Below are 25,849 nucleotides of genomic sequence, written 5' to 3' on the forward strand. Positions count from 1 at the left end.
CTACCAGAAAGTTTGCGTACCTACCCTTTGTATACCTGAGGTATTTTTTTAAACTTAAAAAAATTTGTTTTTAGTATTTATTTTTGAGAGAGTGACACACACAGTGTGAGTGGGGGAGGGGCAGACTCAGAATCCAAAGCGGGCTCTAGGCTCTGAGCTGTCAGCGGAGAGCCCGATGTGGGGCTTGAACCCACAAGACTTGAGATCATGACCTAAGCCGAAGTCAGATGCTCAACCAACTGAGCCACCCAGGCGCTCCTGTATACCTGAGGTATTTTGCTGGGTAGCTTCCTCATGGTGGTGGTTGCCTGTAATATTAAGCCTTTTAATATTTGGCCATTTTTACAGTTATTATTTTTTTAAGTTTATTTATTTATTTTGAGGGACAGCACATGCAAGCAAGTGGGGGAGAGGCAGAGAGAGGGAGAGAGAAGATGCCAGCAGGCTGGGCGCTGACAGTGCAGAGCCTGATGCAGGCTCGAACTCACGAACCGTGAGATCATGACCCGAGCCAAAATCAAGAGTCGGACGCTTAACCAACTGAACCACCCAGGCACCTGTGATTTTATAATTCTAACCTGAACCTCCTTTTAGTTGGAAAATGGAGGTCTGAGCCAAATACAGTTGTGACCAGCGCTGCGTTTATGATGCTCTTAAGTGTTGTCGTTTTTGTCCACAACTCATGGGTCCTAATCTCTGGTCCTCTTTCTCCTGTATTCCTAGTCCTTTCCCGTTGTATATTGATATGCTCTACTCCTCCCCACTCCTGCCATCCCTGAGTATGTTATTTATTACTTGTACTTGTTTCGTTTGTTGTATTCTTATGTGCTTCTGATTTGTCTTATATTATTCCGGACTTTAATTCTCACCTTGGCGGTGTTTCTCTGCTCCTTTTGTATTATTTTGCTTGTTCTCTGTACACGGTTTTGAGTACTTCATTCAAGTTGGTGACAGCAATGCCCATAATCTTCAGCCATCACCTGAAAGTCCGAGTAACTCCTTAGAAGTAAATCATTGATACTCTTGCTTTGAACTTGATCTTCTTACAGGTTTTACATACTTTTTAATAGTTGAATGATAGAGTGTTGGTGTTCAGGAGAACTTTCCACAACAATGGAAATGTCCTCTATTCTGTGGTAGCCACTAGGGACGCGTAGCTATTGAACAGTTGCAATGTGGCTTGTATGACTGAGGAGCTAAACATTAAATTAATTCTTAAACTTAATTAAATTTAAAATTTAAATAGCCTCACGTGGCTCGTCACTGCCTATTGGACAGCACAGATCTTTCACATTCCTACCAAAAATGCGATTCCCCACACCAGTGGCATTGCCATCAACTGGGGCTTGCTGGAAGTACCGACTTTCTAGCCCATCCAGCCCTTCTGAGCCAGAACTGCAGTTCAGCAGGTTCTCAGGTGCTTTCCATGCGCACTCAACTTTGAGAGGCACCGATACTTGGCTGTACATTGGAGTCACATGGGAATTAAAAAAAAAAACTGTGGCCACTTGGGTCTCACCCTCAGTGATCCTGATTTCATCGGTATTGGGTGTGACCTGGGCATTGGGTTTTAAAAAACATCCCCCAAGTGATTCTAATTGCTCAGCCAAGACTTGGGGTTCTCAAACTGTGTGTGTACACACGTCATCTGGGAATTGGGTGAAAATACAGAGGCCCAGGCTTGTTCCTGCTTCAAGAAGCCTGGGCCTCTCTTTTCTCTATTAGCTCGCCCATGATTGTGATGCACACATTTTGGGTTTGGAAATCCCTAACATAAAAGATGGTTTCCCACTCTGCTAGAACAAAATGCCTTGCTGACTTGAAAGAACACAGATCTGCTAGATCTTTTAGTCGTGTGACAAAATACTGCATAATGCATGCTCTTTACAAAGTCGACTGCTCTTCGTGTTTGCACCATGTCTCCTGCTTGTGAATTTTTTTTTTTTTTTTTTTTTTTTACTAGTTGGTGAATTTCTGGTCTCTAAGATAAGTTTTTCCTTCCCCTTTTGATAGTAGAAGTCTCATTCACATTTTGGTTTTCAGAGTTGCTGAGAACTCTGCTAATGACGGCTGGCAGCTTCGTGGTCAGTTTGCCAGTTCCTTAAGGTGTTAGCTGGAAAGCCTCTGGAGCAGAATGTTCTGTAATATGGAAGCGTCTCAGAGTCCAGAAAAGCCCAGCCCTGCTCCCCAGCATAGCCCCACGGCCAGTCAGATGCCACATATCAGCTGAGGAAGGTTGGCATCGAGGAATGATTTAAAGGTGTCTGGTACATTCAGATCCCAGTTCACCAGACCTTAGGCTACAGGGTCTGGGGTGTTGCATTTGGCAGGATTCTATCTTGGGAACTGGGAAAGAGAATGGGTAACTAGGTGACTCTTATCCTTTTCATTTTTTTAAATGTGCTCTTAAGTTTTATATAAACTAAAACCTTTTGTTTTTGTGATACAGAGAACTTTTTGCACGCTAGTGCAGCCAACCTTTGTCAGGACATGAGTTTATTAGCTATTTGTTTCCGGGAAATAGGATATGAATTGATGAAGGTTTGGAAAATATGTTAGGAACAAATTAATTTTCTCCATGAAAATTAATTGCTGTTGCAAATAGGCCACAGAACTGTCTTTCTTCTCTGATGATCAATTTCAGCTTCAGTCCTTGTGTTTCCTGTAGTAAAATTAAAGGTGCAGGTACAAGGGAATGAGTATTGTTTTTGAGACCCGGGAAAACTTCAGGACCCCAGCAGCGAGTCAGCAGCATTTTTTATTGCCGTCGCTGCCAGATAATGGAAGGTCTGAAATCAAGTAATCAGATATGATGTGGAAAAGCAATAGTAAACTTGTGTCCTAGTGGAGATTCACTAGACTCCGTTTGGCCCCTCTGGCTGCAGTAGATAAGAAAGAATAAGATGAAGGAGTCCAAGAAAAGAAGGCTGCCTGAGCACTAGGGCGCAGATTTCCAACATGTTCTCTTAAATGGAGGCTTGTCCTAACAGGAAGCCAGTGAGCCCAGCTGAGCTGTGGGGAGAGAGCGTGATGACCAGGGCTTTCCTGGGGCACCCCTTCCTGGTGAACTTCAGAGGACCTCGGATAAATAGGGGCTCCCTTGGTTTGACCTAAGGCAAAAATGTAACTTCTGGGCAACCTGATGCCATGCTTGGAGGCAAACCCTCAATAAACAGTTTCCCTCAGTGAGGAAACTGGAGCTTCTGTAGATTAGTGTGAAAAATTCCCCAAAAGCCTACAGGCCGGGATGCATTTTTACGACATGAGTCAGCAGTGCCGCAGTTTGCCACATTTGGCATGAGCGTGACAGAAGCCCACTTCTGTTTCGCTCTCTTAACCGTGGGGGCAGAATCCATGAAAAGCTGGTTTCTTGGTGGCGGTAGGAAGAAAAGTCAGAAGCCCCTGGGGCTTAGGGGCAATGGGAGTGAGAAGACATCTCTTTCTTTCTTTCTTTTTTTTTTTTTTTTGACATCTCTTTAAATATTCTGGGTAAGCCTAGGTGGTGTCTCTAGACCAAGATGGTTAGCATAGAAAGAAGTAGTTGGGCACCACCACAGTTTGGGCAAAATTCAAAGCTTGGGGGAGACCCCAAAGGCAAGGAGAAGGGGCTGGTTCCACAGATCCAGGGTGGTAAACTGAGTGAAAAGTATGGGAAGAATTTGGTCAAGAAGTATGAGACTTAATCCCAATCCCATGAAAGTCTATTTGTTTCTGCTTGACTTACATCCCTTGCTTTATGGTTAGACAGGTGCTTAAATACAAAACTCAGAAAGATGGGCATTCAAAATAGGGCAGAGAGGCCCTTTTCAAAGGTTAATTATATTCAATATGTGTTCAGGAAGTGGGAGGAGAGGTTTTTTTCCCTTTTGAGGGAGGGAGGGGGATGTTGGAAAAGGCATAGACTCTGGTGGAGTCTGGTGTTTTGAAATGAATGTTCTCTGACTTTGTTTTTCCCTTTGGCTGTATACCTAGCGTGTGTCAGTTCCTGGAGCTGTGTCAAAGTCCAGAAGGTGGCTTTGGAGGGGGCCCTGGCCAGTACCCACACCTTGCACCCACGTATGCAGCCGTCAATGCACTATGCATCATTGGCACCGAGGAAGCCTATGACGTCATTAACAGGTACAGCCAAAGCCAGCAGTGCCAGACCCCCAAAGGGTCCCCGCCTGCTGCTGCTGCACTGACCATTGCTGTCTCCTCCCTCTCCCCTATTTGTGTCTCAGAGAGAAGCTTCTTCAGTATTTGTACTCGTTGAAGCAACCTGATGGCTCTTTTCTCATGCACGTTGGAGGTGAGGTGGATGTGAGGTGAGTGGGGTTTTCCTCAGGCCAGTGTGTCAGTAGATTCTAGATCTTCTCTGTCATTAGAGATGCCAAACCCAAGGAACAACATGGAAAAGCTGCTGCTTTGTCTCACAGAATGACGTAGAATGGCGTGTCAGTGACACAGCTCATAATCATTGCAAACATGACACAGATGTCCTCAGGTGTCACTGTCACTTGACCTCTTTTATGTAAGTGTCAGAATATAAGCAAGACAGGAACAAAATCAAATGCTTTTATTTTAAAAATCAAAAACATATTTGGTTGGTATAAAATGACATACCATACATAATATATAATAACGGTATAGTGTAATACAATCTTTAATCTCTCTGGGATAGGAAGGAAGAAGGAAGCCCAGTAGGAACTTAGTAAATATTTTCTGAATAAATTTGATGAACTCGGGAGAATGTTTATCACCTGAATGAGAATTGCTTTGGGAGGTGCACAAATTTTTGGGGACCAGTAGAGTGCAGCAAAATAGAGTTTCAGTAACTAATTGGAACTGGTTGGCCCAAAATTATTATTTTACTCTAGAATTGTCCAACATACCCCACAAGAAGCTCACTCATCTGGTGGGAGATTGCTGAAGCATATACGAAATTCACTAAGTCATTTCTCAAAGGCGGTGGATCACTGAGGTTTTATACCAAATCCTTAGAGAAATATGTGTTTTTGAGCTTTCTATAGCAAAGCCATCTTATTGCCTTATTTGTAAATGTGTTTAGCTTCTACACAAGTTGATTAATTTTCTGGGTTAACCATTGGTTTGAAAGTAAAGGGGGAGAAAAAAAACATGTAATGTGTCTATTTGAACCTAAAATAAGTTCTTCACTGGAAAAACTGTTTCTTACAACACTTCCAACACCAAACAGGTGCTTTTTCCCTCATGTTAAATAATTCTAACATGAACTAACTAGATTTAACTCAAATTCCACAGGTTAAGGGCTCAGTCCCACAAGATCACCCCCACTTCAAATGCCAGTCACAAGTAGTGTGTCCCCAGGTTACCCACACTTCTGTCTGACTTAGCTGCAAATCAAAGGTTCCCATGACGCCCTCTTCAGGTTCAATAATTTGCTAGGATGGCTCACAGTATGCAAGGAAGCACTTTACTTACTGGTTTATTACAAAGGATATTATAGAGGATACAAACGAACAGCCAGTTGAAGAGGTATATAGGGCAAGGTCGAGAAGGGTCCAAAGCGCAGGAACTTCTGTACCCGTGAGGTTGGGGTATGTCACCCTCCTGGCAGGTACACGGATGCATTCACCAACCTGGAAGCTTCCCCAAATACCTGCATTTACGGTTTATGGGAGTTTCATTGTGTAGACATGATTGTGAAATCATTGGCCATTGGTGATTAACTCAATCTGCAGCCCCTCTCGTCAAGGGGGCGATGATGCTGAAAGTTCCAACCCTCTGATGATGTGGTCAGTTCCTTTGGCAGGCAGTCCATCCTCCAGGAATCACCTCATTAGCATAACTCAGGTGTGCTTGACCAGGCACAGAGCCTGATGCGGGGCTCGAACTATGAGGTCATGACCTGAGCCAAAGTTAGATGCTCAGCCAACTGAGCCACCCAGATGCAGTTATTATGAATAACTAAAGACTCTCTTATCACCCCTGTCACTCAGGAAATTCCAAGGGTTTTGGAAGTTTTGTTCCAGGAATCTGGGAGAAAACCAGTATAGTAAAACCTTGGTTTGAGAGCATAATTCATTCCAGAAACATGCTTGTAATCCAAAGCATTTGTATATGAAAGCTAATTTCAAGAACCATTGGCTCAGTTGTGATCCTGTGACATCTGGCGTCACGTACTACTTGTATTGCAAGACATCCCTCGTTTATCAAGTTAAAATTTATTACACATGTTTGCTCGTCTTGCGGAACACTCGCAGAAGAAGTTGCTCGCAATCCAAGGTTTTTCTGTGTATGTTTCTTATTATATCATAATATCCCAGTATCTGTTGTAAAAACAAACTGAAGCATATTTTGTTAAATGTAAGAGTTTGAGCAAAATCTATTCTAATCAGGCAGTGTGTAATCTAGCAGATAGAAATGTACTCTGTGGACCTATACAAAACGAGAGATTTTTATAGGCAGAAAGGAGTGCGAAAAGGAAGTTATGCTAGGCAAAAAAAGTGGGCCAGTTATTGCAAGGTTACTTTCCTTTAGGGGACAGCAGGGTTCTGTCAGGCCAGTGACCTAAGTAGTGCTCATCAGGTGATTCCTGATTGGCTGGTTTAAGATTTCATTTCTGGGGAGCTGAAACTGATTAAGATGTGGAGTTCAGCATAAGTGACTCCCTTTGGGACCTGTTGTCTTGTGTTTTTAAACCCTGAAAATGCCAACAAAGCCAATATAACTAATGAAGAAAAACAGTATTCAGTTGACTCTTTTAAAAATTTTTTAATGTTTATTTTATTTTTGAGAGAGAGAGACAGTGTGAGCAGGGAAGGGGCAGAGAGAGAGAGAGGAGACACAGACTTGGAAGCAGGCCCCAGGCTCCCAGCTGTCAGCACAGAGCCTGACGTGGGTCTCGAACCCACGAACCGTGAGATCATGACCTGAGCCAAAGTCAGATGCTCAGCCAACTGAGCCACCCAAGCACACCTTGAATTGACTCTTCTTAAGGAAAAAGCTAAAAGTTGTCTCACCCCCACCACCAAAAGACACTACATTTTCATTTCTGTTCTACAGATGGTACAACTGAGTGTGCACAGTCTCGAAATTTAGCTTTTTTAAAATTTCTGAAATTATTAGACAAAAGCGAGATTGCTTTGGCATTATATCACATACCTTTTCAGATACAATTATTTTCTAATTTCGTTGTTCTAGCTCCAGTTTTTTCTGTGTTCTTATTTATATCTGCTAGACAAATGCTAGGAAACTTCTCCACTAGAATCGATCTGTGCCACCAAGGAACCCTGTACCTATGCTCTTCCAGTAATATGCTCTGTTCCAGCCATGCTCTCCACTTGCGTAGACTCAGAGATGTGAACGCTTCCGTGCTTTGCTTGGTTTCTAGTACCCCAATTCCCATCATTTCTTGCTTGTTATTTAATTGTCCTTTGCCTGAAAGTGTCAGCCAGGACTCCAGAGTGCTTGTTGAGTGGGTTTGACTTGGAGAGAAGCAGCAGTGATGGACATCTGGAGGCTAGCATGTCTTATCCTGGCTTAGACAGAGGAGTCTCTTGATCTTTCCTGTCTGTCACAGCTCCTAATAGTGTCTGGGATGAGCTTATTCAAGTGTTTATGGCACTGGAGGGCTGCCGATAATCAGATTGCAGTGAACTCCTAGCAAGTACAGTTTTTTTCCCGGTTCTTAAGAGAGCAGTAATTATTTATTACTGCCCTCCTAATCCAGGTTTTATAACTTGGAACATTCTTTGGGGATAGTAGGGAGACAGGGACCCAGCATTTGCAGAAGTTGAGGTGACAGGGAGTGTGTTCAAGAGTGTGCTCGAGAAAGCAGTTTAGTGTTGCTGAAGTACAGAGGGCATGGGGGGCAGTAGAAGTGAGGCTGGAAGAACAGGCTGGGGCCAGACTGAGGGGTCCTGGGATCTCCTTAAGAGCCAGGGAGTTTATTTTAAGAGCTGTGGAAAGCCACGGACTAGGTTTAAGTAGGGAGTGACTTGATCTGGTTTGTATTTTATGACAACTTCTCCAGTTGCAGTGAAGAGATTGTGGTGTTTTAGTAAAAGTCCTCCGGTTTCAGGGCTGGATGGAGAAAGACCAGGCAGGAGATTGACCCAGGTAATGGTGACTTGGATTTGGGGGACAGCAGAGCATATGGAGAGGAGTGGACAAATTTGAGAGATGTGATGAGCAGAGGGGTGGAGAGAGGAAGAAACTGCATGAAAAAGGTGTGTTTGTTCCCTCCCCTTTTCAGTGGGGGACTTGTGGCTGCTGGCTTCACATCTCAGTTCTTCCCTTTGTGAGAAGCAAACCACTTTGTTGGCCACCTCCCTACCTCAGAGGTTCCATTAGGGGTCAGGAGCAAATGCTGTGAATCCCCTCTGAGAGGCTGAAACGCTGGAAGAAATTAGCTCAGGCCTCTGAAGTTAGCTTATGGCAGATGAGAACATCTGGCATGGGGGACTCTGGTGTGCTTCTGAGGCCTGCCGGGGTAACTCAGCCTCTGCTGTGCTGTGGCCAGCATGAGCGGGCTGATAAAGATGCTGGTCGCACAATAGTGCTTGCAGCTTCTGCAGAGATTTCTTTTTGGAATACCTCTGTAAGTTCGGCTTAGTAGTGTGTCCATATTGAACAGTAACGGACATTAGACACTTCTCTTTCCTTCCTTTTGTATTCCTTAGGAGCCCTTAGCAACAGGATCTGTATGCAGAATTAAAACAAACAGTTGTCTTCAGTGTAAAATGGAGCTGAGATGCTGGACATTGGAAAAGGGCATAGAAGGGAAGAAAAGACAGTTTGTAGCTATATTCGATAGTAGAGGGAGAAGCTGAAATAACATGTGTCCTGGGAAGCATTAGGGCTGGGAGGGCAGAGTGGCAAGAATTATTCCAAATCAAGTAGGATAACATTAAAAAAAAAAAAAAAAAAAAAAAAAAAAAAGATGTTCTCTTTCTTTTTAAATTTTTTAACATTTATTTATTATTGAGAGACAGAGAGAGACAGACCGTGAGCAGGGGAGGGGCAGAGAGAGAGAGAGGGAGACACAGAATCTGAAGCAGCTCCAGGCTCCGAGCTGTCAGCACAGAGCCTGATGCCGGGCTCGAACTCACGAACCGTGAGATCATGGCCTGAGCCGAAGTTGGACGCTTAACCGACGGAGCCACCCAGGCGCCCCTCTTTCTTTTTCATTTAAAAATGTGTGTGTGTGTCTGTACTGGTGTCTGTACTGCTTGAAATCAAAGCACTTCTCTCCCTTTAAAGGCCTAAGGAAAGTATCTGAGTGGACTCATCTGTTTCTGGCCATTAGGGTTTGGTGCCCTGCTTTGGAGTGTCTGTTGCAGAAAAAATATATAGTTAACCTTTAATGTGTCCACGCTATAAACAGAAATCCTGGATCTAAAACATGACTGACATCTCAATAAATGACCGTATCAGAAATACTTGAATGACACCGTGGAAGTTTGGGAACCATTGGAGGTCTTTGAAAGAGCTAAATTCACTTTGGCTACTATTTCCTCTGATGTAGATTTGACCATGTGGAGGTAGGGAGACTAGAATGTCATGTTCTTTCACTGAAGCCACGCTGTGAGCAGCCCTATCCAAATAGAATGTCACACCTCTCAGTTGGAGACCCAGGAGGACTGACCATGTGCCAAGAGTGAGGACAGGAGGTGGTTACAGCTTACCAAGCAGAGGGCAACCCGCCTGAGAAGCTCCGTGAACCTTAGTTCATCCCTTTCTTAAAGCCTCACGTTGTCCCCGTGTGTTTCCATCCTAACAGAAGTGCATACTGTGCTGCTTCCGTGGCTTCTCTGACCAACATCATCACCCCAGATCTCTTTGAGGGCACCGCCGAATGGATAGCGAGGTGAGAGATGCTGGGGTCTGTCCTGGCCTCTTAGAAAGCAGGTGGTGAAGATTCTGAAAAAGTAAAGAAAGTGGAAAAAGGAATGGAAGGGAATATAAAATGACAGGAGATGGATTAGGGTTGTAGGATTGTGCATTTCAAACATACGTTAAAAGTTTCCTTTTTTCCGAACTTTCTTCAGTGTTGTGTAATTGTATGGATTGGCAAGGCTCAAAACCTTGGGCGAGCAGTATTTGTGGGCACCTAAGTGGATTTAACCAGTTTGGGGAGGATTTCGGTAATAAGATGCCCTTGCTGATGCCCCAGCAATCCCACTTCTACAGAAACTCACACATAGGCATGAAAGACACAAACATATGACGTGGTTGTAATAGCAGAAACCCAGGAACTGGTTAAATGTTCATAAGCACGAGATGGAGAAGTAAAGTGTGGTAGAGTCACATGGCAGTATAAATTGGTTAAAATGAACAAACCAGAGCTACATGCATCAATGTGGATAAATCCCCAAAACAACACTGAGTTAAAATAAAGGATGTTAAAACATGCGGATTAGCACATTTATTTAAAATTTGAAAACATGCACAATAATTCTATATTGTTTATGGAAAGAATCACATGTGGTAATATAAAAACATGCCTGGGAAGAATAAACACCAAATTCAGGATGGCGGTTACTTCTGGGGGGAGGGCAGAGGACATGAAATCAAGGGAAGTTTACACATCTCCGCGGGAGACTTCAGCTGTATCTGTAATGGTTTATTTCTTTAAAATAAAAGAAAGACTTGAAGCACATATGGCTAAGTTAAAGCTAGGTGTTAGATGCATGGATGTTCTATATATTTGCTAGACTTTCCTAGATGCTTCAAATATTTTATAATTTAAAAGAAAGTAAAGAAAATGTATAGTAGATACCTATGTACTTGATATCCAGGCTGTATTATTTTGTTTTTTACACGTTTATTCTTATCAAAGTAGTACCTATTACTGTGAAAATATAGTTTTCAGGTAAATCAGATGGTAAAATATGATCAGATTTACTGTCTTACATAATTTTTATTTTCCTGGAATTAATCATTACCCCTTTTTTTTTAAATGTATAGACCATGGACTTATTCCCAGATTTTCTGCCAGAGCTATAAAGTTACTCTCAATACAAACACTTTCGGTGATGTATCAGTTTTGTGTGTGTGTGTGTGTGTGTGTGTGTGTGTGTGTGTGTGTGTTCTGAGTTATCCTTCCTGGAGCCCCCTGCTCTCCTGCTTCAGTCTGGACAGATTGCTCTCAGCTTGCTGCACAGCAGGCATCCAGAAGCTTCCTTTCAGCATGAAATTCACTTCACTTCTCTCCTTTGTTGAAGCCCCTGTCCTCTTTTTTCTTGGCTTACTTACTCATTTTAATGAAGCACATACTCTAGTAGATTCCAAAAGAGAGCACTTGGGAGATGAATTTTTAAGATTATGCATTATTTTAAGATTAAGATTATTTATTCTACTCTCACACTTGATTGATAGTTTATTTGGTGAGAGATTTCTAAATTGGAAACTGTATAAATTGACATCCTTCAGAATTTTTTTTAGCATTGCTCCATTATCTTCTGGCTTCCAGTGTCATTGTTAAAAAGGCTGATAATACTAATAACCAACATCTGCTGAAGACCTGATATGTAATACTCACTAGTAAGGTAGCTAGAGATTGGTAAGGTAGTTTAGAGATTGAGAGTATAGGCTTTTGAGCTAACCTGCCTGGATTTGTTTCTTTTTTATGCTTTCTGTTTCTCAGTTAAGATTTCCCGTCTTTTTATTCTTTATAAGTATATATATTTTTTTCCTACTTCCCTGAGGTAAATATATAGTTATAACATCCGCTTTAAAATTCTTGTGTGGTAATTTCAGCATCTGGGTATCTTGGAGTTGGCATGTCCCATTTCCCTGATTATGCATATGTCAAGTAATTTTAGGGTTGTGTTTTGGACATTATGATGTTACATTATAGAGACTGGATTCTGTTAGATTGCTCTAAAGAGTGTTGTTTTTGTTTAAGCAGGCAATCAACTTGGTTAGATGCAAACTGTGAATTGTCACACCTGCACTGGGCTGTGGTTCAGCTCTTTGATCAGTTCATGGGTCAGAAGCTGCTCTCATTTTGCCCAGCACCTGTGTGATTGGGAGTCATGTAGAAACTTCGTTGAAGTTTAAACATGGAATTAGGAGTTTTCCTTCTCTGGCTCTTTCTGGTACTTCTCCTTAGTTTCTTTCAGCCTGGTTCTTCTTATCAGAAAAATGGTGGGCTTTCCATTAGTTTCGGCTGCCTTCCACTGACCCCTCTGACCTGCTGCTGCCACCACTGGGGCCCACAGCCATCCTCAGGGCAGACTGGGAAGAAAAAAATAGGGGAGGGGAGGGGAGGGAAGAGACTGCCTGCCTGCTGTTGTCTGCTCCAACTTTTAAATCCCCACCAGAATCTGCCTGCCTTTTGTCAGTCTGCTGAGCCCTCAGGAATTGTTTCTGTGTATTGTGTCCAGAGCATGTAGCTGTTATTTGCAGGAGGAGAAAACTCTGGGTTTGAATCCCAGTCTCGTGATTTACTAGCTTTGTGCCTTGGACAAATTATTTCACTTCTCCATGTCATGGTTTCCTTAAATGTCAAATGGCAGGATATTGAATTTGATATTAAGCTGAATTACAAGAAATTTAGGTGACCAAAATCTGTTATGGTAACCACTGTGCTTTACTGCCTCCCAGTGCCATTGTGTTCCCAATCCGTTGTATGTTTTGGTTTTGTTTCTCTTTTTCTCTTTCCCACCTTATCCCCCTCCCTAGAAGTTGTTGGAATCTGTATTCTTGAAGTTTGGAAACTTCAGGCTGATGAACCATGATACGGATTTTTTTTTCTTCATTTTTTGGGTACCCAGTATGTATCTTCAATCTGGGATTGCAAATACTTTAGTTCCAGAATCTTTATTATACAATATGATTTCCTTGATAATTTCTTTCCCTCTATTTTCAGTGTTTGCTCATTTTATAACCTCCTAGCAGTAGGATTAGTCTTCTAATTTTTCACAATTTTTTGCCTATTTTTTAACCCTTAATCTTTCGTACTGTACTTTCTGGGAGAGTCCCTTACCTTTTATTTTCTAATCCTTCTGTTGAGTTTGTATTTCTGCCATTCTATTTTAAATTTCCAGAGCTTATTTTATCCTCGTTTATAAAAGGAATACTTCTTTTTTACATACTTTCCTGTTCTTGTTTCAGGCACATTTTATTCTTAAAGTGTTTTCATTTCATATAATATTTTATCTAAAGATACAATTTTAAAAAGTTTCCTTCTGTTCCCTACGTTATTTCTCCAATGTATTTTTGTTCATCTGTTTTGGTCTCTCTCTTCCATATCAGAGACTTTGTTGAAATGTCTCATATTCATATTTGGAAGCCAAGGGCTAAAAAGCTGATGGGGAGCTACATGTGCCAGAGTAGGCTAGGTTCAGCCTTTCACCCCATTGGGTTTTTCTCTTGGGCTTATCAGCTTCCCTTGAGAAGGATCTTCCAGATTTCTGGTTGGGGTATGAAGTTGGCAGCCAGCTTTGTAAAGTAGTAGGAGGAAAAGGGGTAGGGGGTGTTTGTACTCAGATTATAGATTCTCACTTAATCCCCTGCTCAGTGTGGTGCCTCCTTCCTGCTCTGCTGTGCTGGACATCCTGGAGTTCAGATCCTCTTGATTAAACTCCTGAAACTTCCTGTCCTCTGCTGCATACCCAGAGGTCTCATTGATTCCTATGTATGTTTGCAACCAATTAACTTGTTTCCAACTCATCCCACTTCTTGAGGCATCGTGGTGCCTCTAGTTCCTGGGCCTTGCACTGGAGCATGTCGTCTTGCTTTCTGTTGCCTCCTATCCCCGGGCTGGTTTAGGTTTCTCTAATCTGTTAAGTCCGTTAGTTCTTATCTTTCCCCTTTTCTGGCTTTCGAAATTTTGTTATTTCCTGTCTGTATTCATATCTTCTCCTATGCTCTTTACCCTTGTGGGTTTATCCCTTTTTAAATTCTTTTCATTTTATTGGGCTTGTGCTCAGTCTGTTAGGGTTAGCTAGAAGACATTCCCAAAGAATTTTACTAAAATTACTAATTTACAATTATTGAAGTTGCTCCCACGTATAAAAGGGAGGGAAAGCGGAATGTAAATCGTGCATGTGTGCGTGTGTGCATGTGTGCATGTGTGTGTGTGTGTGTGTGTGGAGAGAGAGAGAGAGAGAGAGAGAGGAGGAGACAAACTGACAGTGGTCACTGCTGGTGAGAGGGACTAGGAAGCCAGCTTGGGCAGGAGATTTACTTTTCATTATTTACTTGTTAACACTATCTGTTTGTTTTTTTTTTTATTCAAAAAAAATTTTTAAAGGTAAGTTCAGAAAAGTTAAGGAAAAGGAAAATGTTAAGAGGTGCCTTGCCTGTTCTTCACCCATCAGACTTTTCAAACTTGACTGTTCCTCTGCTCCACATAGCCAAATGTGTTGGAAGGAAAACTCGCCACTTAGGCAGCAGCAGGGTCATGGGATGGAGGTGCTAAAGAATCCGTACAGGGGGTGGTAGCCAGTTTTTGACTTGGCGCCCTGCTCTGTGATGTCCCTGGGCCTGCGGACTGCTCTGAAAAAGGCCTGTGAGTTTGCAAGATGCAAGGCCTCCAGGGAGAGGTGCCTGAAAGACAGGCGGTATCATTGCTTGTTTTCTCTGCCATCCGGAGGTTCTGCTGGCTCTTGGATCATGTGCCCATCCACCTGTGCACCTATACCGCGGTTGGGATTGTGAGGCAGACACGCCTGTAGAGTGTGTACATACTCGGAGATCATCAGAAGTAAAGTCCTACACTGTCATATGAATATATACTAAGAAAAATTGTCTTTATTGCACAGAAAAGCATATTTATTAAAGATGAGCAAAAAGAAGAAAATCTAAGCCACTTGTAATCCACCATCAGCCACTCTTTTGGTGTATGTCTTTCTAGAATTCCGGGAAAATTATACAGTACCTTACCATTTTGTAACTTTTTTTGATTGGGAACATCTTTAAATATCCTTTGTAGCATTATTTTATTTCATTTTATTTTACTTTAATGTTTTTTATTTATTTTTGAGACAGAGACAGAGTGCGAGCATGGGAGGGGCAGAGAGAGAGAGAGAGAGAGAGAGAGAGAGAGAGAGAGACATAGAATCCGAAGCAGGCTCCAGGCTCTGAACTGTCAGCAAGAGCCTGATGTGGGGCTCGAACCCATGAACCGTGAGATCATGACCTGAGCCAAAGTAGGATGCTTAACCAACCGAGCCACCCAGGCGCCCCCATAGCATCATTTTAAATGTGTAGTTTTCTATAGTACAGATAGGCCATAATTTATATAACCAGTCCCTTACTGTTGAGTTCCTGAGTTGTTTCTAATATTTCACTGTTATATTATAATCTTATCTTTGAACACATTTTAACTTATTTCCTAGGATGAATTCCTAAAAATGACCCTATATTGCTGGTCGCAAGATGAGGCGTGTTTTTATGACTAGAGAATACACTATTAATATATAGTCTAACCCCCAAAATAATAATTGTTATAATAGTAAATGAGTAATTTGAATATATAGGTTATAATTTAAAAAATAAGTTTACTTCGATAGTAATAAAGTTTTATATGTTTATTATAGCAAGCTTTTGAAAATACAGAAGAATAAAGAGAAAAAATACCAGCAATAGACCTGCCCTAAATAGCAATTATTTTTCATTTTTATTCTAACCTGTGGTTGTCATACTGTATGTATGATTTTATTACTTTTTTCCTAAGAGATTTGAGGTACTGTGCATAAGTAGACTGTTTCTCTGAGTTTCCCCCCCCCCCCCCCCCCGCTTTTTTTTTTGGAGGAAAAGGCATTTCCAAAAGTTAATTAGCTGGCATCTTTCCATTCATAGTTGTGATGGTTCATGTCATTATCTGAACAAACTCATTCTTTGCCAACCTGGGTGCTTCTGCACTTGTGCCCACCCACTCTACCCGGCCACTCATGGGTTGACACCTACCACTCAATCTGCTCTTCTCCATCTCCTCCCAGGTGTCAGAATTGGGAAGGTGGAATTGGTGGGGTTCCAGGGATGGAAGCGCACGGCGGCTACACTTTCTGCGGCCTGGCCGCACTGGTCATCCTCAAAAAGGAACGCTCCTTGAACTTGAAGAGCCTATTGGTAAGTGTCTGTTGACTCCTCTTCTTCTCAGGCCCCAGGCTCCTGGTGATGTGACTGGTCAGACTCACAGTGCTTTGGGACTGTTTGGCTGTGGGAAGGACCAACAGAGTTCCTGCTCTGAGCCCACGAACTGAATGACCCGTAATGAAGATTTTCAACGTAATTGCTGGGGCGCTCAGCACTGGTCGGAGAAAGTGGGAGGAGTGGGCGTCTGCCTGGGTCTTGGCTCCTTTCTTCCTGCCTTTCCATCTTCCCTGCTCTGAACTTTCTATAGTATATTAGGCCAGCTCCACAGTCTTCCTGAGTCCCTCAAACATCTGCAATGAGGCAGAGTACCTTCCTCCTGCTTCCGAGACCGTAGCTTCAGTCTCTTAAATTTGGAGGTCATCATGTATCTTAGAAGGAATCTGCTAAGAGAAAAAGTCATGAGAAGTGCTCTCAGGCCTTTTGAAGCCAAGCTGTTATTACCGGCTGCAATATGTGAACATTTAGTAACCACATTCAAATGAGCTGGGCAGAGCAGAGTGGTTGCATTGAGCAGGTAGCCTTAGGCATTTATGTCTGGACTCTAAGCTCCTGATAGATATCGAGAAGGAAAGCTGACTGCATTCTGATTCACTAGATTATTCTTAATTTATCATCAGAGGCCTAGTGTACAAACATACACGCATGCAGTGCCACCGAGACGTCTTTTGGGAAGCATTTACTCCCAGCCATGACCTCAAAGCAAACCAGCTGCAGTGGACATTCATCTCTTCTCCCCAAGCTCAGATGTCAGCTGCTCATCATAGGAACTGTCATGAGACCCATCATGAGCTTCCAAGAAAGTTTCTGTTAGACTCTACGGATATACTACCAGTAGTATTTTGTCCTCATCCGCAGGATGCCTCCTATAGCATACTTTCCTGGAAGGTTCATGCTGAAATGGCCAGCTAGACATTTAAGAGACTGATTACCAATAAGGCATGAAATTGAAAAGCCCCATTTCCTGGGAAGAAATGAGGAATATAACCAGCAGGAGGCTCGGTTACAATGGCAACACTCTAGATTTGGGCCCTGTCTCTCCCAGTTCCACGCGACCTTAGGAAATGTGTCCGTTTTAACTTCAATTTCCTTGGTCCTCTGTAAGGTAGAGATAACAGTTCTTTGAAGGTTAAAGGAGGGGTTAGAACTCTGGACTCTGAAGGTTAAAGGAGATAACATATAGTAGGTGCTCAATGAATGCCAGTGTCCTTCTTACCCAGACCACTCCGTCCCCTCCTTTTGCTTTGAGAGAACTAGGACCCATATCTGAAGGATTTTATGAATTCATATGGCCGAAGGAAGCAGAGTAAACCCATGGGCTTAGACACTGGAAAAAATTATGTAGTCCAGCTTAAAAACCCTTAGTCTGGGTGAAAAAAACAAAAACCAATAACCTTTGGGGGCACCTGGGTGACTCAGTCGGTTGAGCATCTGACTTTGGCTCAGGTCATGATCTCACTGCTCATGGATTCGAGCCCCACATCAGGCTCTGTGTGCTGACAGCTCAGAGCCTGGAGCCTGCTTTGGATTCTGTGTCTTTCTCTGACCCTCCCCTACTTGTGCTGTGTGTGTGTGTCTCTCTCTCTCTCAAAAATAAATAAATAAATAAATAAATACATACATACATACATACATACATACATACATACATTTTAAAAAATATTAAAAAAAAACCTTAGTCTGTGGTGTAAGAGAAAATGAAAAATGGACTCCCCACTGTAGTACCTGTTTTCTCTTTTCTTGAGTGATGCTTCACCGCTTTCATTAAATGGCATCATCCCTAAAGCACTGGCTCATTTAAGACTCGCTGGTGATTTATTAGTGCCTACACCTGCAGTGTAGTTTTTTCTATGTCTTTCTTCTAAGAATTTGGGATTTGACTCTTATGGGTGAGTATGGCCTTGAACAGGGATATAATCTAAACTCCACACTTGGTAACTTAAAGACATCCCCTCCCCCTTCCAAAAAGGGTCCTCGGTAGCTCCTTTCAGGAACTCAGTCAAGTAAGAACCTAGGGGTGGGGGGAGGGGGAGACATCCTACTCTGCACCTTTCAGTTGTGAAAGCCCGTGGCTGGTGTCTGGAACTGCCTGGGAGGGAAATGGAGATGTCATTATCTGCTCAGCCAGTCGGTTCTGCTCGTTTCTGGAGGACGAAACCCCTGGCTATCTTGATCTTGGTAGCAGAGTGTGTTTAGAAAACTTGGAGATAAGCAGGGATGGGCAGCAGCATCATGTGTGACCGCTGAGTGACATCAAGAACCATCTTACAAGTTCAGAGTAAAAGATTGTCTTCTGTTAGCCAACCAGGTTTCCCTGGAGACGCAGAGAGGCTAGAGCTGACAGAGCCGTCCTTGGCGGTTGGGATAATGGCTTCTGCTTCTGGTCCTGCAAGTAACTTGCTAAGAAACCTTGGATGAATTTCTTCAGGTGCCAAGTCAAAGTCAGGAACAGTTTGAGATCATCCACTGAGACACAGCACACAATTCCATTTATCTGCTTTTAATAAACTTCCCTGAGAAGTGGTTAGAAATGAGCCACTTGCCTTCAATTTCCTCATTAAGCCTTGTTTATTGAGAGACATTTGCAGGTCTCCTTATAGGCCAACTTGATGTCTTTATTCTGTCAGCATCAGAACCCACTTGAAACCCAGGAAAAGGTGGTTAGCTGTCCATTGGGCACGAAGCAGAGATCAGTACTGGCCGCCCTGCCAAGAGTCCAGCTTAGATGGTCCAGTCTGCATCCGCGGCAGTGAGGGGAAGGAAGGAACAGCCCCAGGACTAGAATTCCAGTGCCAAGAAGCCCAGAGATGGGAACTTGGCCTACACCCGCCTTTCCCTTCTCTGTCTCATTCTCAGCAATGGGTGACAAGCCGGCAGATGCGGTTCGAAGGTGGATTTCAGGGCCGCTGCAACAAGCTGGTGGACGGCTGCTACTCCTTCTGGCAGGCGGGGCTGCTGCCCCTGCTGCACCGCGCACTGCATGCTCAAGGTGAGCCCAGGGAGCTGCTGGCAGGGGCTGGGTGACTTCCCCTGGCTGCTAACCCCAGTCAGGTAGCCAGAGTGTTTGTCTGTCTGTCCTGGATTTTGAGTGCCCTGCATGAACCGCACACCCCCCCCCTGCCCCGCCATGTCTCCTGCACTCACATGCAGACTAGGCTTTAATTCCAGTGGTTTAGTTGAGTCACAGTTGCTGCTGCAAACTGTCTGTGGCTAGGAGGAGGTAGGTGCGTGTCCGGGTCCCAGGGTGACTGCCACCTCAGCCGGGTGTGAAGCCACAGTTTCCAATGCAGCGTCCCGTATCGGTCATATCGGAACTGAAAACCCACACTGTGTGCGTCGCGGTCACAACAGTGACTGAGAAGGCGATGGCACAAAGGGGCAGAGAGGCAGAACCCCAGGAGAAGAGATCCACCAGGTCTGACTGGCTTTGTAGTTGCTGCCGCGAGCACTGTTGTATTTTAAATTCATTGAAGAATCCTAAATGCAAGGCTGTTCCACCCATACCACTGGAGCGGAGAGACCTGGGTTCGTTTCTCTGGAGTCGCAGATCAGAAGGCAAAACCAAAGCAGTTAGACAGCAAGCACAACTTCGGAGCGCCTTCCTTTATTTGATCATTTGAAATCTCAGGTCGCCCGCTGACTCCTGAACCATCTTTCTTATTTATTTTATGTGAGAGCAGCGTGTCTCTGAGGAAACTGGTGGGGGGAGGGGAAGTCATGGCTGTCCCGCTGGGTGCTGATGTGTTCTTGGAGTGAGAGCCCTTGGCCCAGAGAGAAGGTTTTCTTTGGACTTAATAATTGGGTAATTAATAGCTCAAATGTGGAAGATGAGATTCTTTCCTATTGTCTGGCCCCCTGACCCATGCTTTTCTTCCTTCTTTGGCTGTTCTTTCTGAGCACCTTTCTTTAGTCTCTTCGTTTCGTCTGAGTTGTGGCCACTTTGGATGCTGAATTGAAGTAAACGCAGTCTCGGCCCTGTCTTCCCATTCTTTCTTTTTTTAATTTATTTTTTATTTTTTTAATCTTTATTTTTGGGAGAAAGAGAGAGACATTGCAATCTTTATTTCTGAGAGAGAGAGAGACAGTGTGAGCAGGGGAGGAACAGAGAGAGAGGGAGACATAGAACCCAAAGCAGGCTCCAGGCTCTGAGCTGTCAGCACAGAGCCCAATGCAGGGCTTGAACTCATGAGCTGTGAGATCATGACCCAAGCTAAAGCCAGACACTTAATGGAATGAGCCACCCAGGTGCCCCCCATTCTTTCTTTCTTTTTTTAATGTTCATTTTATTTTTGAGAGAGCCTGAGTGGGAGAGGGGCAGAGAGAGAGGGAGACAGAGGATACGAAGCAGGCTCTGCACTAATAGCAGAGAGCCCGATGAGGGCTCGAACCCAGGAACTGTGAGATCATGTCCTGAGCCTGAGCCAAAGTCGGATCCTTAACCAACCGAGCCACCCAGGCGCCCCCTTGGCTTCCCATTCTGCCGGTCTCAGTCTGTCCTGCGATTCCTTGCCTTGGGCCCCTGGGCTTAGGGTCTCAGGGCGTTAGGATAGATCATTCCCCTGACTCTGGAGCCTGCACGGTCTCTGGCTTGACCACTATGATTGGGAGGTCAAGAATTCCCTGAAACTTCAGTGTTTTCAAAGCAAAAATAACTTAGGGTTTTAGTGATTCCTTATTTGAAACTAGTGAGGTCAAGCCCTTGGTAAAATGGTCAGCCTTTCACAAACCTGTCCCTGGCTGGGATGAGATGCCAGGAAAATCCAGGAGAGCTGTGAGAAGAGTGCTCCCTGCCAGCATCTTCAGAGGAGCCCCAATTGACATTCTGTTTACTGTAGCACAGGTCCTGGAGGAAATGACCTTCAGAGCTTTGCCTGTGGAAAGCGCTGCCTGTGAATCGTGGACCTTGCAGCTTTTGTCAGGGCCCAGGAGAAGGCCTGTGTTGGGCTTGAAGCTCACCCACTTCTCAGCAGCAGTGGGAAGGGAAGGGCAGTGTCTTGAGTGGTGGGCAGAATACTGACGTTGGGAGTCTCAAGGAGACGATGTGTGCAAAGATTTTCGTAATACACTGTGATCAAAGGTTTCAAAGCAGTCTGTATATAATTCCATTTTTAGCGAAGAGTTGACTCCAAAAAATTATGAGAAGGCACCTGGACTGTGAAGCGACACGCAATATTTGTTTTCTTTCTTTTTTTATGTGTATTTTCTGATTTTCTACAAGTAATTTGTATTCCTTGCATAAAGAAAAAGAAAAATAAAATTCTTTTATAAAAGAAGAGAAATTCTATAAACAAAACAAGTAGCAAGGTAGGACAAATTATTTGTGACAAATGACAAAGGGCTAAATTTCTTTAAGTTGAGAGGCTCCTAAATCACTAAGAAACAGATGAACAGCCCCACTGAAAACCAGGCAGAGGATCTGAACGGGCAGATTCCGGACGGGCAGGAAAGAGCTACTACTTGTGTTACCCCCTCTATGACCACCGCTCCTCCTGGCCGCTGAGGCTTGCCAAGCGCTCAGCCTCAGCCAGGGACTGAACGGAGTCCTCCACAGGTGTTTTCTCATTTGATCCTCTGAGCAGTGCTGTGATAGGTGCTGTTGTTATCCCCATCTTACAGATGAGGAAACAAAGACCAGCAAGGGTGAGCAACTTGCCTTACGATGCCTGGTCGCCACCTACGCCTCCGTCAGAGCCTTGCTTCTAACCAGCACAGGCGGCATGCATGAAACGAAAAGATGGCAGTGAAAGAAATGTGAATAAAATCAGTGGGACACTGGTCGTTTTTACTGTCACGTTGGCAGAGAGGAGAAAATGCGGTACCCGATGTTGGGGAGAGTGTGGAAAAACAGGCACTTTTGTACTGTCAGTGTGGGTGTAAATAGCTGTATCGGTTTTTTTGGAGGGTAGTTTGGAGATTTGTTTACATTACTTAAACCCAGCAAGTACACTTTCGGGAATTTACCTGCAGAGATATTAGCAAAGGACGTGTGTCGAAGTGGAGTTTTAATGGCAAACAACCAAATGCTCATTAAAAGTTTAATAGTTGAATAAATTATGATCTCCCCATCCCGTGGTTAGACGCAATGAGCTAATTGGAAAACTCTCCAGGACACAACATAAAGTGTAAAGGGCCAGGCCTAGAGTGGTCTCTGTGCACACGGACCGACCTCTCCACAGCTTTTCCTGGAAGTGAGCAAAACCCCTTTAGCAATGGGCACCTTTGGGAGGAGGGTGGGAGATGAAGGGAGGGAGACATACGTGTTGAATTGTTTTTCCTTCTGTACTACACTCTGCCTTTTTTGTTGCTGTTGTTAACCATGTGCGTTACTGCTTTTATCTTAGTAAATGACCAAATAGATTTTGTAAAGGCGATGATCACGTTGCTGGCTAAAGAGATAACAAAGGACCGACACACGACCTCACTGAGCAAGTGGCCGTTAGTGGTTCCATGCAGGTGGCTGCCTTATGTGTGTAGAAGACAGCAGTTGAGTAGAAGAACGAATTATTAATATCTTAAAAATATTCAATGCTGACTAAATTAGTGAGTTATTTGGTTTCTGTGGAGCAGTAAGAAAGCAGCAGGCCCGTGAGTTTGGGTTTAGACTGATGGTTACTCGTTGCTTGTGTGTTCCTTGGGACATACTTCCAGGCCTGGATTTGTCCACCTGTGAAATTGAGCTGCATGTGGCTGAACCTGTCAGTTACTGTTTGGGAAAGCTTTTGATTTCTTAGATAAAAGGAATCTTTGAAAAGCAAAATGACATAATAATGGGGATTTGTAATTGAAGGGAGAGGTATAAAGGACTAAAAGGCCAATTGTGGTGCACAAGCAGCACCCGTCATCACGCCTGCCTTCGTCTCTGGTTGTGTGAGCTGCTGTGCAGATTCAGGACCCCTGGAAGCTCCTGGTGGAGTTTGTGGACTCGGAGCTTGTAGATTTCCATAAGGTAGCAGGCAACCGACCCACTCTGTAATCTGTCTGATAATAAACATAGCAATTTCTTTTCAGATTCTGCTTTTAGTGACAGGTTGGCACTTACCTTATAATAATAGTCTTTTATTTCCTACAGGATATAGAATAAAAGGATATTTTGTACAGATGTTTAATGCAGTGATCCTAAAGTTTAGTAAATTTGCTTTTTAAAGAAAAAGTAACAGCTTTCTTGAGATAGAATTCACATACCGTACAATTCACTCACTTAAAATATACAACTCAGTGGTGTTTAGTGTAATCAGAGTTGTGCAGCCATGACCATAATCAATTGTAGAATTTTCATCATTACCCCCCTCAAATCCCAGTAGCTATTAAATTTGCTTCTTTAAAGAAGAAATTACAAAGGAAAAATCAACAGTATGATAACAGCATAGAAAAATGTATGCCTATAGTGTTAAATGGAGAATGCAAAATATAAAAATTATAATAACTATATAGAAAAATGCACAGAAACAGACTGGAAGAAGGAAAAATTAGCTTTTAATTTGTATTCACAGATTACTTGCTATCTTTGTAGTAGCCCGAGTATCCAAGTATAAAATTGACCAAGGACTTAATGCATGTGTATATTTAAAAAAAAAAAAATTCCCACATAAATGCTTCTGGAAGCATCCATCTGTTGGCAGTCTCTGTCATCTGCATTTGATAACTATGCGGCCCACAGAATTCTCCGACCATACTGATTCAGCTTCAGAATGAAGAAGGCCAGTTGCTTGTTCATACATGAGCATTATTACCAGAACTGCCAGTTTCTGCTCCTGCTGCCATATTTTTTTTTAAGTTTATTTACTTATTTTGAGAGAAAGCGCAAGCAGGGGAGGGGTAGAAAGGGAGAGGAAGAGAATCCCAAGCAGGCTCCCTGCTGTTAGTGTAGAGCCCGACTCAGGGCTTGAACTCACAAGCTGTGAGATCATGATCTGAGCCGAAATCTAGAGTCAGACACTTAACTGATCCACTCAGGTGCCCTACCCTATTATATGATGCAGAAATCCTGGCGGTTACTAGTAATCCTTCTTAGGAACAGTTTTTGAGGCCAAGAGAGGAGTTGGAGGATGCCCTTTGGAGATACATTAAGTTGAGGTTTAGAAAAGTAGAAGGAACAGACATCACCCCTGTTGAGAGTTCTCTTAGCCAGTTAGAGTCAGGGATGTGCTAGAGGAAATGTCTTAAGAGGCCCAGAGGAGGGAGTTGTGGACTGAGTCAGGAGCAGTGAGAGGGTGGATCTGGAAGGCAGAGATAGCCAGCTGGCCCACGCCTGTCCGTGATGTGGTTTAGGACAGGCATTCACAGTAAGGGCGTTTACCCCAAGGTATCGTTCTGCACTGCTGCTCTTTGACTCAAGTCAAAGGTCGGGAGAAGGGACATATCATGGGACGTGGGCGAAGATATCAAGTGTCCCAAGAATGTAATTTTCAAAATTAGTCCAGGAATAATAGAGGGAAACCTTAACTGTCCCCAGTGGGTAATAAAATACAAAGACGTCATTCATACCGTGCTGGATGCCCACCGGGCATGCCTTGACGCTATGCCTTTCTGCAGGCGACCCTGCCCTCAGCATGAGCCACTGGATGTTTCATCAGCAGGCCCTGCAGGAGTACATTCTTATGTGCTGCCAGTGCCCCGCCGGGGGGCTTCTGGATAAGCCTGGCAAGTGAGTGCCTTCTCTTGGGAGAGGGAGGGGCAGGGAGGGGAGAGATGGTGTGCCACTCAAGCCTCCCCAGAACCAGAGGGTGACAGCCGCTGACCTTTAAAAGCCTGGGGGGCAGGGGGGAGGGGGCTCCCTTTCCATCCAGCTGCTTGGTGCTAGTGTGTTGTGGGAAGAAGCCTCCCAGTGGGAGCACCCCTTCCAGTGCCATCCTGGCACCCCCCAGTGCCCATCTTTTCCCCCAGCTTCCATGCAGCCCCCTCTCTGGGTAGGTACATAGATTGCCAAGTTGGTGGCTTTTCTTGCCTTTTTTTTTTTTTTTTTAAACGAAACTGATTTAAATAGAACAGGATATAGGACTTTAAAACCCTTGAGTGTCATAAACAGAAATTATAATCACAACTATTGCAGCATAGATTAAATACCTTGAGGCGCTGCAGTAAAAAGAAAAGGGAAATCAGATAAGTCCTGTTCCCTTTGCTACTGGGCCAGCACACACCCTGTGACTGTCAGCATCCAGGGGAAGGCCCAGCTGAAGGCTGGTCCCTAGCAGTTTGTCAGGGAGAATTTGGCTCATTTCTAGGCATTTTGGTAGGATTTTTTTTTTTTTTTTTTTGAGAAATACATTAATTTAGCACCAGCACTACCCTGGAGAGTCCTTTCTGGAAGACAGCTGGAGGAGACCCTGGGGGGACGGACTACAAGTCTACAAGACTACAAGGGTGCAGGGCTGAAGAGTGGGGCTCTGAGAAATGCCACGGCTTGACCTGGGCCTGGGATGTGGGGGTGTGCTCCAGGCCTGAGTCTCCTCTTGGAGGCTGTGCCTGGGGGGATTTGTGGGAATGGAGGAGTCCCTGCTCAGAGCTACCTTGTCTTTGTAGGTCTCGGGACTTCTACCACACCTGCTACTGCCTGAGCGGCCTGTCCATAGCCCAGCACTTCGGCAGTGGAGCCATGTTGCACGATGTGGTCCTGGGTGTGCCCGAAAATGCTCTGGTAAGGCCGGGTGGGGGGCTTGATGGCGCTTCTCCACAGGGTCCCCAGGATGGGGGCATACCAGGAGAGGGGAGCAGCCACGCGTGTCCTGCACAACTATCCATGTGCCTCCTGTGGGCAGGTCTGTGAGCACGCAGCCCCCACCCTCCC

General features: G+C 44.0%; 1 protein-coding gene across 1 annotated transcript in view; it reads left to right on the forward strand.

The window, feature by feature from the left end:
• The window catches only part of FNTB (farnesyltransferase, CAAX box, beta), a 66,750-nt gene that overhangs the window by 34,186 nt on the left and 6,715 nt on the right, over positions 1-25,849 (forward strand). The window contains exons 5-11 of the mRNA XM_019451547.2: positions 3,973-4,119; positions 4,221-4,304; positions 9,743-9,829; positions 15,912-16,041; positions 18,922-19,054; positions 24,598-24,709; positions 25,585-25,699. Of these exons, the coding sequence (XP_019307092.1) occupies positions 3,973-4,119; positions 4,221-4,304; positions 9,743-9,829; positions 15,912-16,041; positions 18,922-19,054; positions 24,598-24,709; positions 25,585-25,699 (808 nt within the window). The remainder of the gene's footprint in view (positions 1-3,972; positions 4,120-4,220; positions 4,305-9,742; positions 9,830-15,911; positions 16,042-18,921; positions 19,055-24,597; positions 24,710-25,584; positions 25,700-25,849) is intronic.

This window comes from Panthera pardus, unplaced genomic scaffold (genome assembly GCF_024362965.1).
Source record: "Panthera pardus isolate Hobbes unplaced genomic scaffold, ASM2436296v1 HiC_scaffold_24, whole genome shotgun sequence".
In the NCBI taxonomy this organism is placed as follows: domain Eukaryota; kingdom Metazoa; phylum Chordata; class Mammalia; order Carnivora; family Felidae; genus Panthera; species Panthera pardus.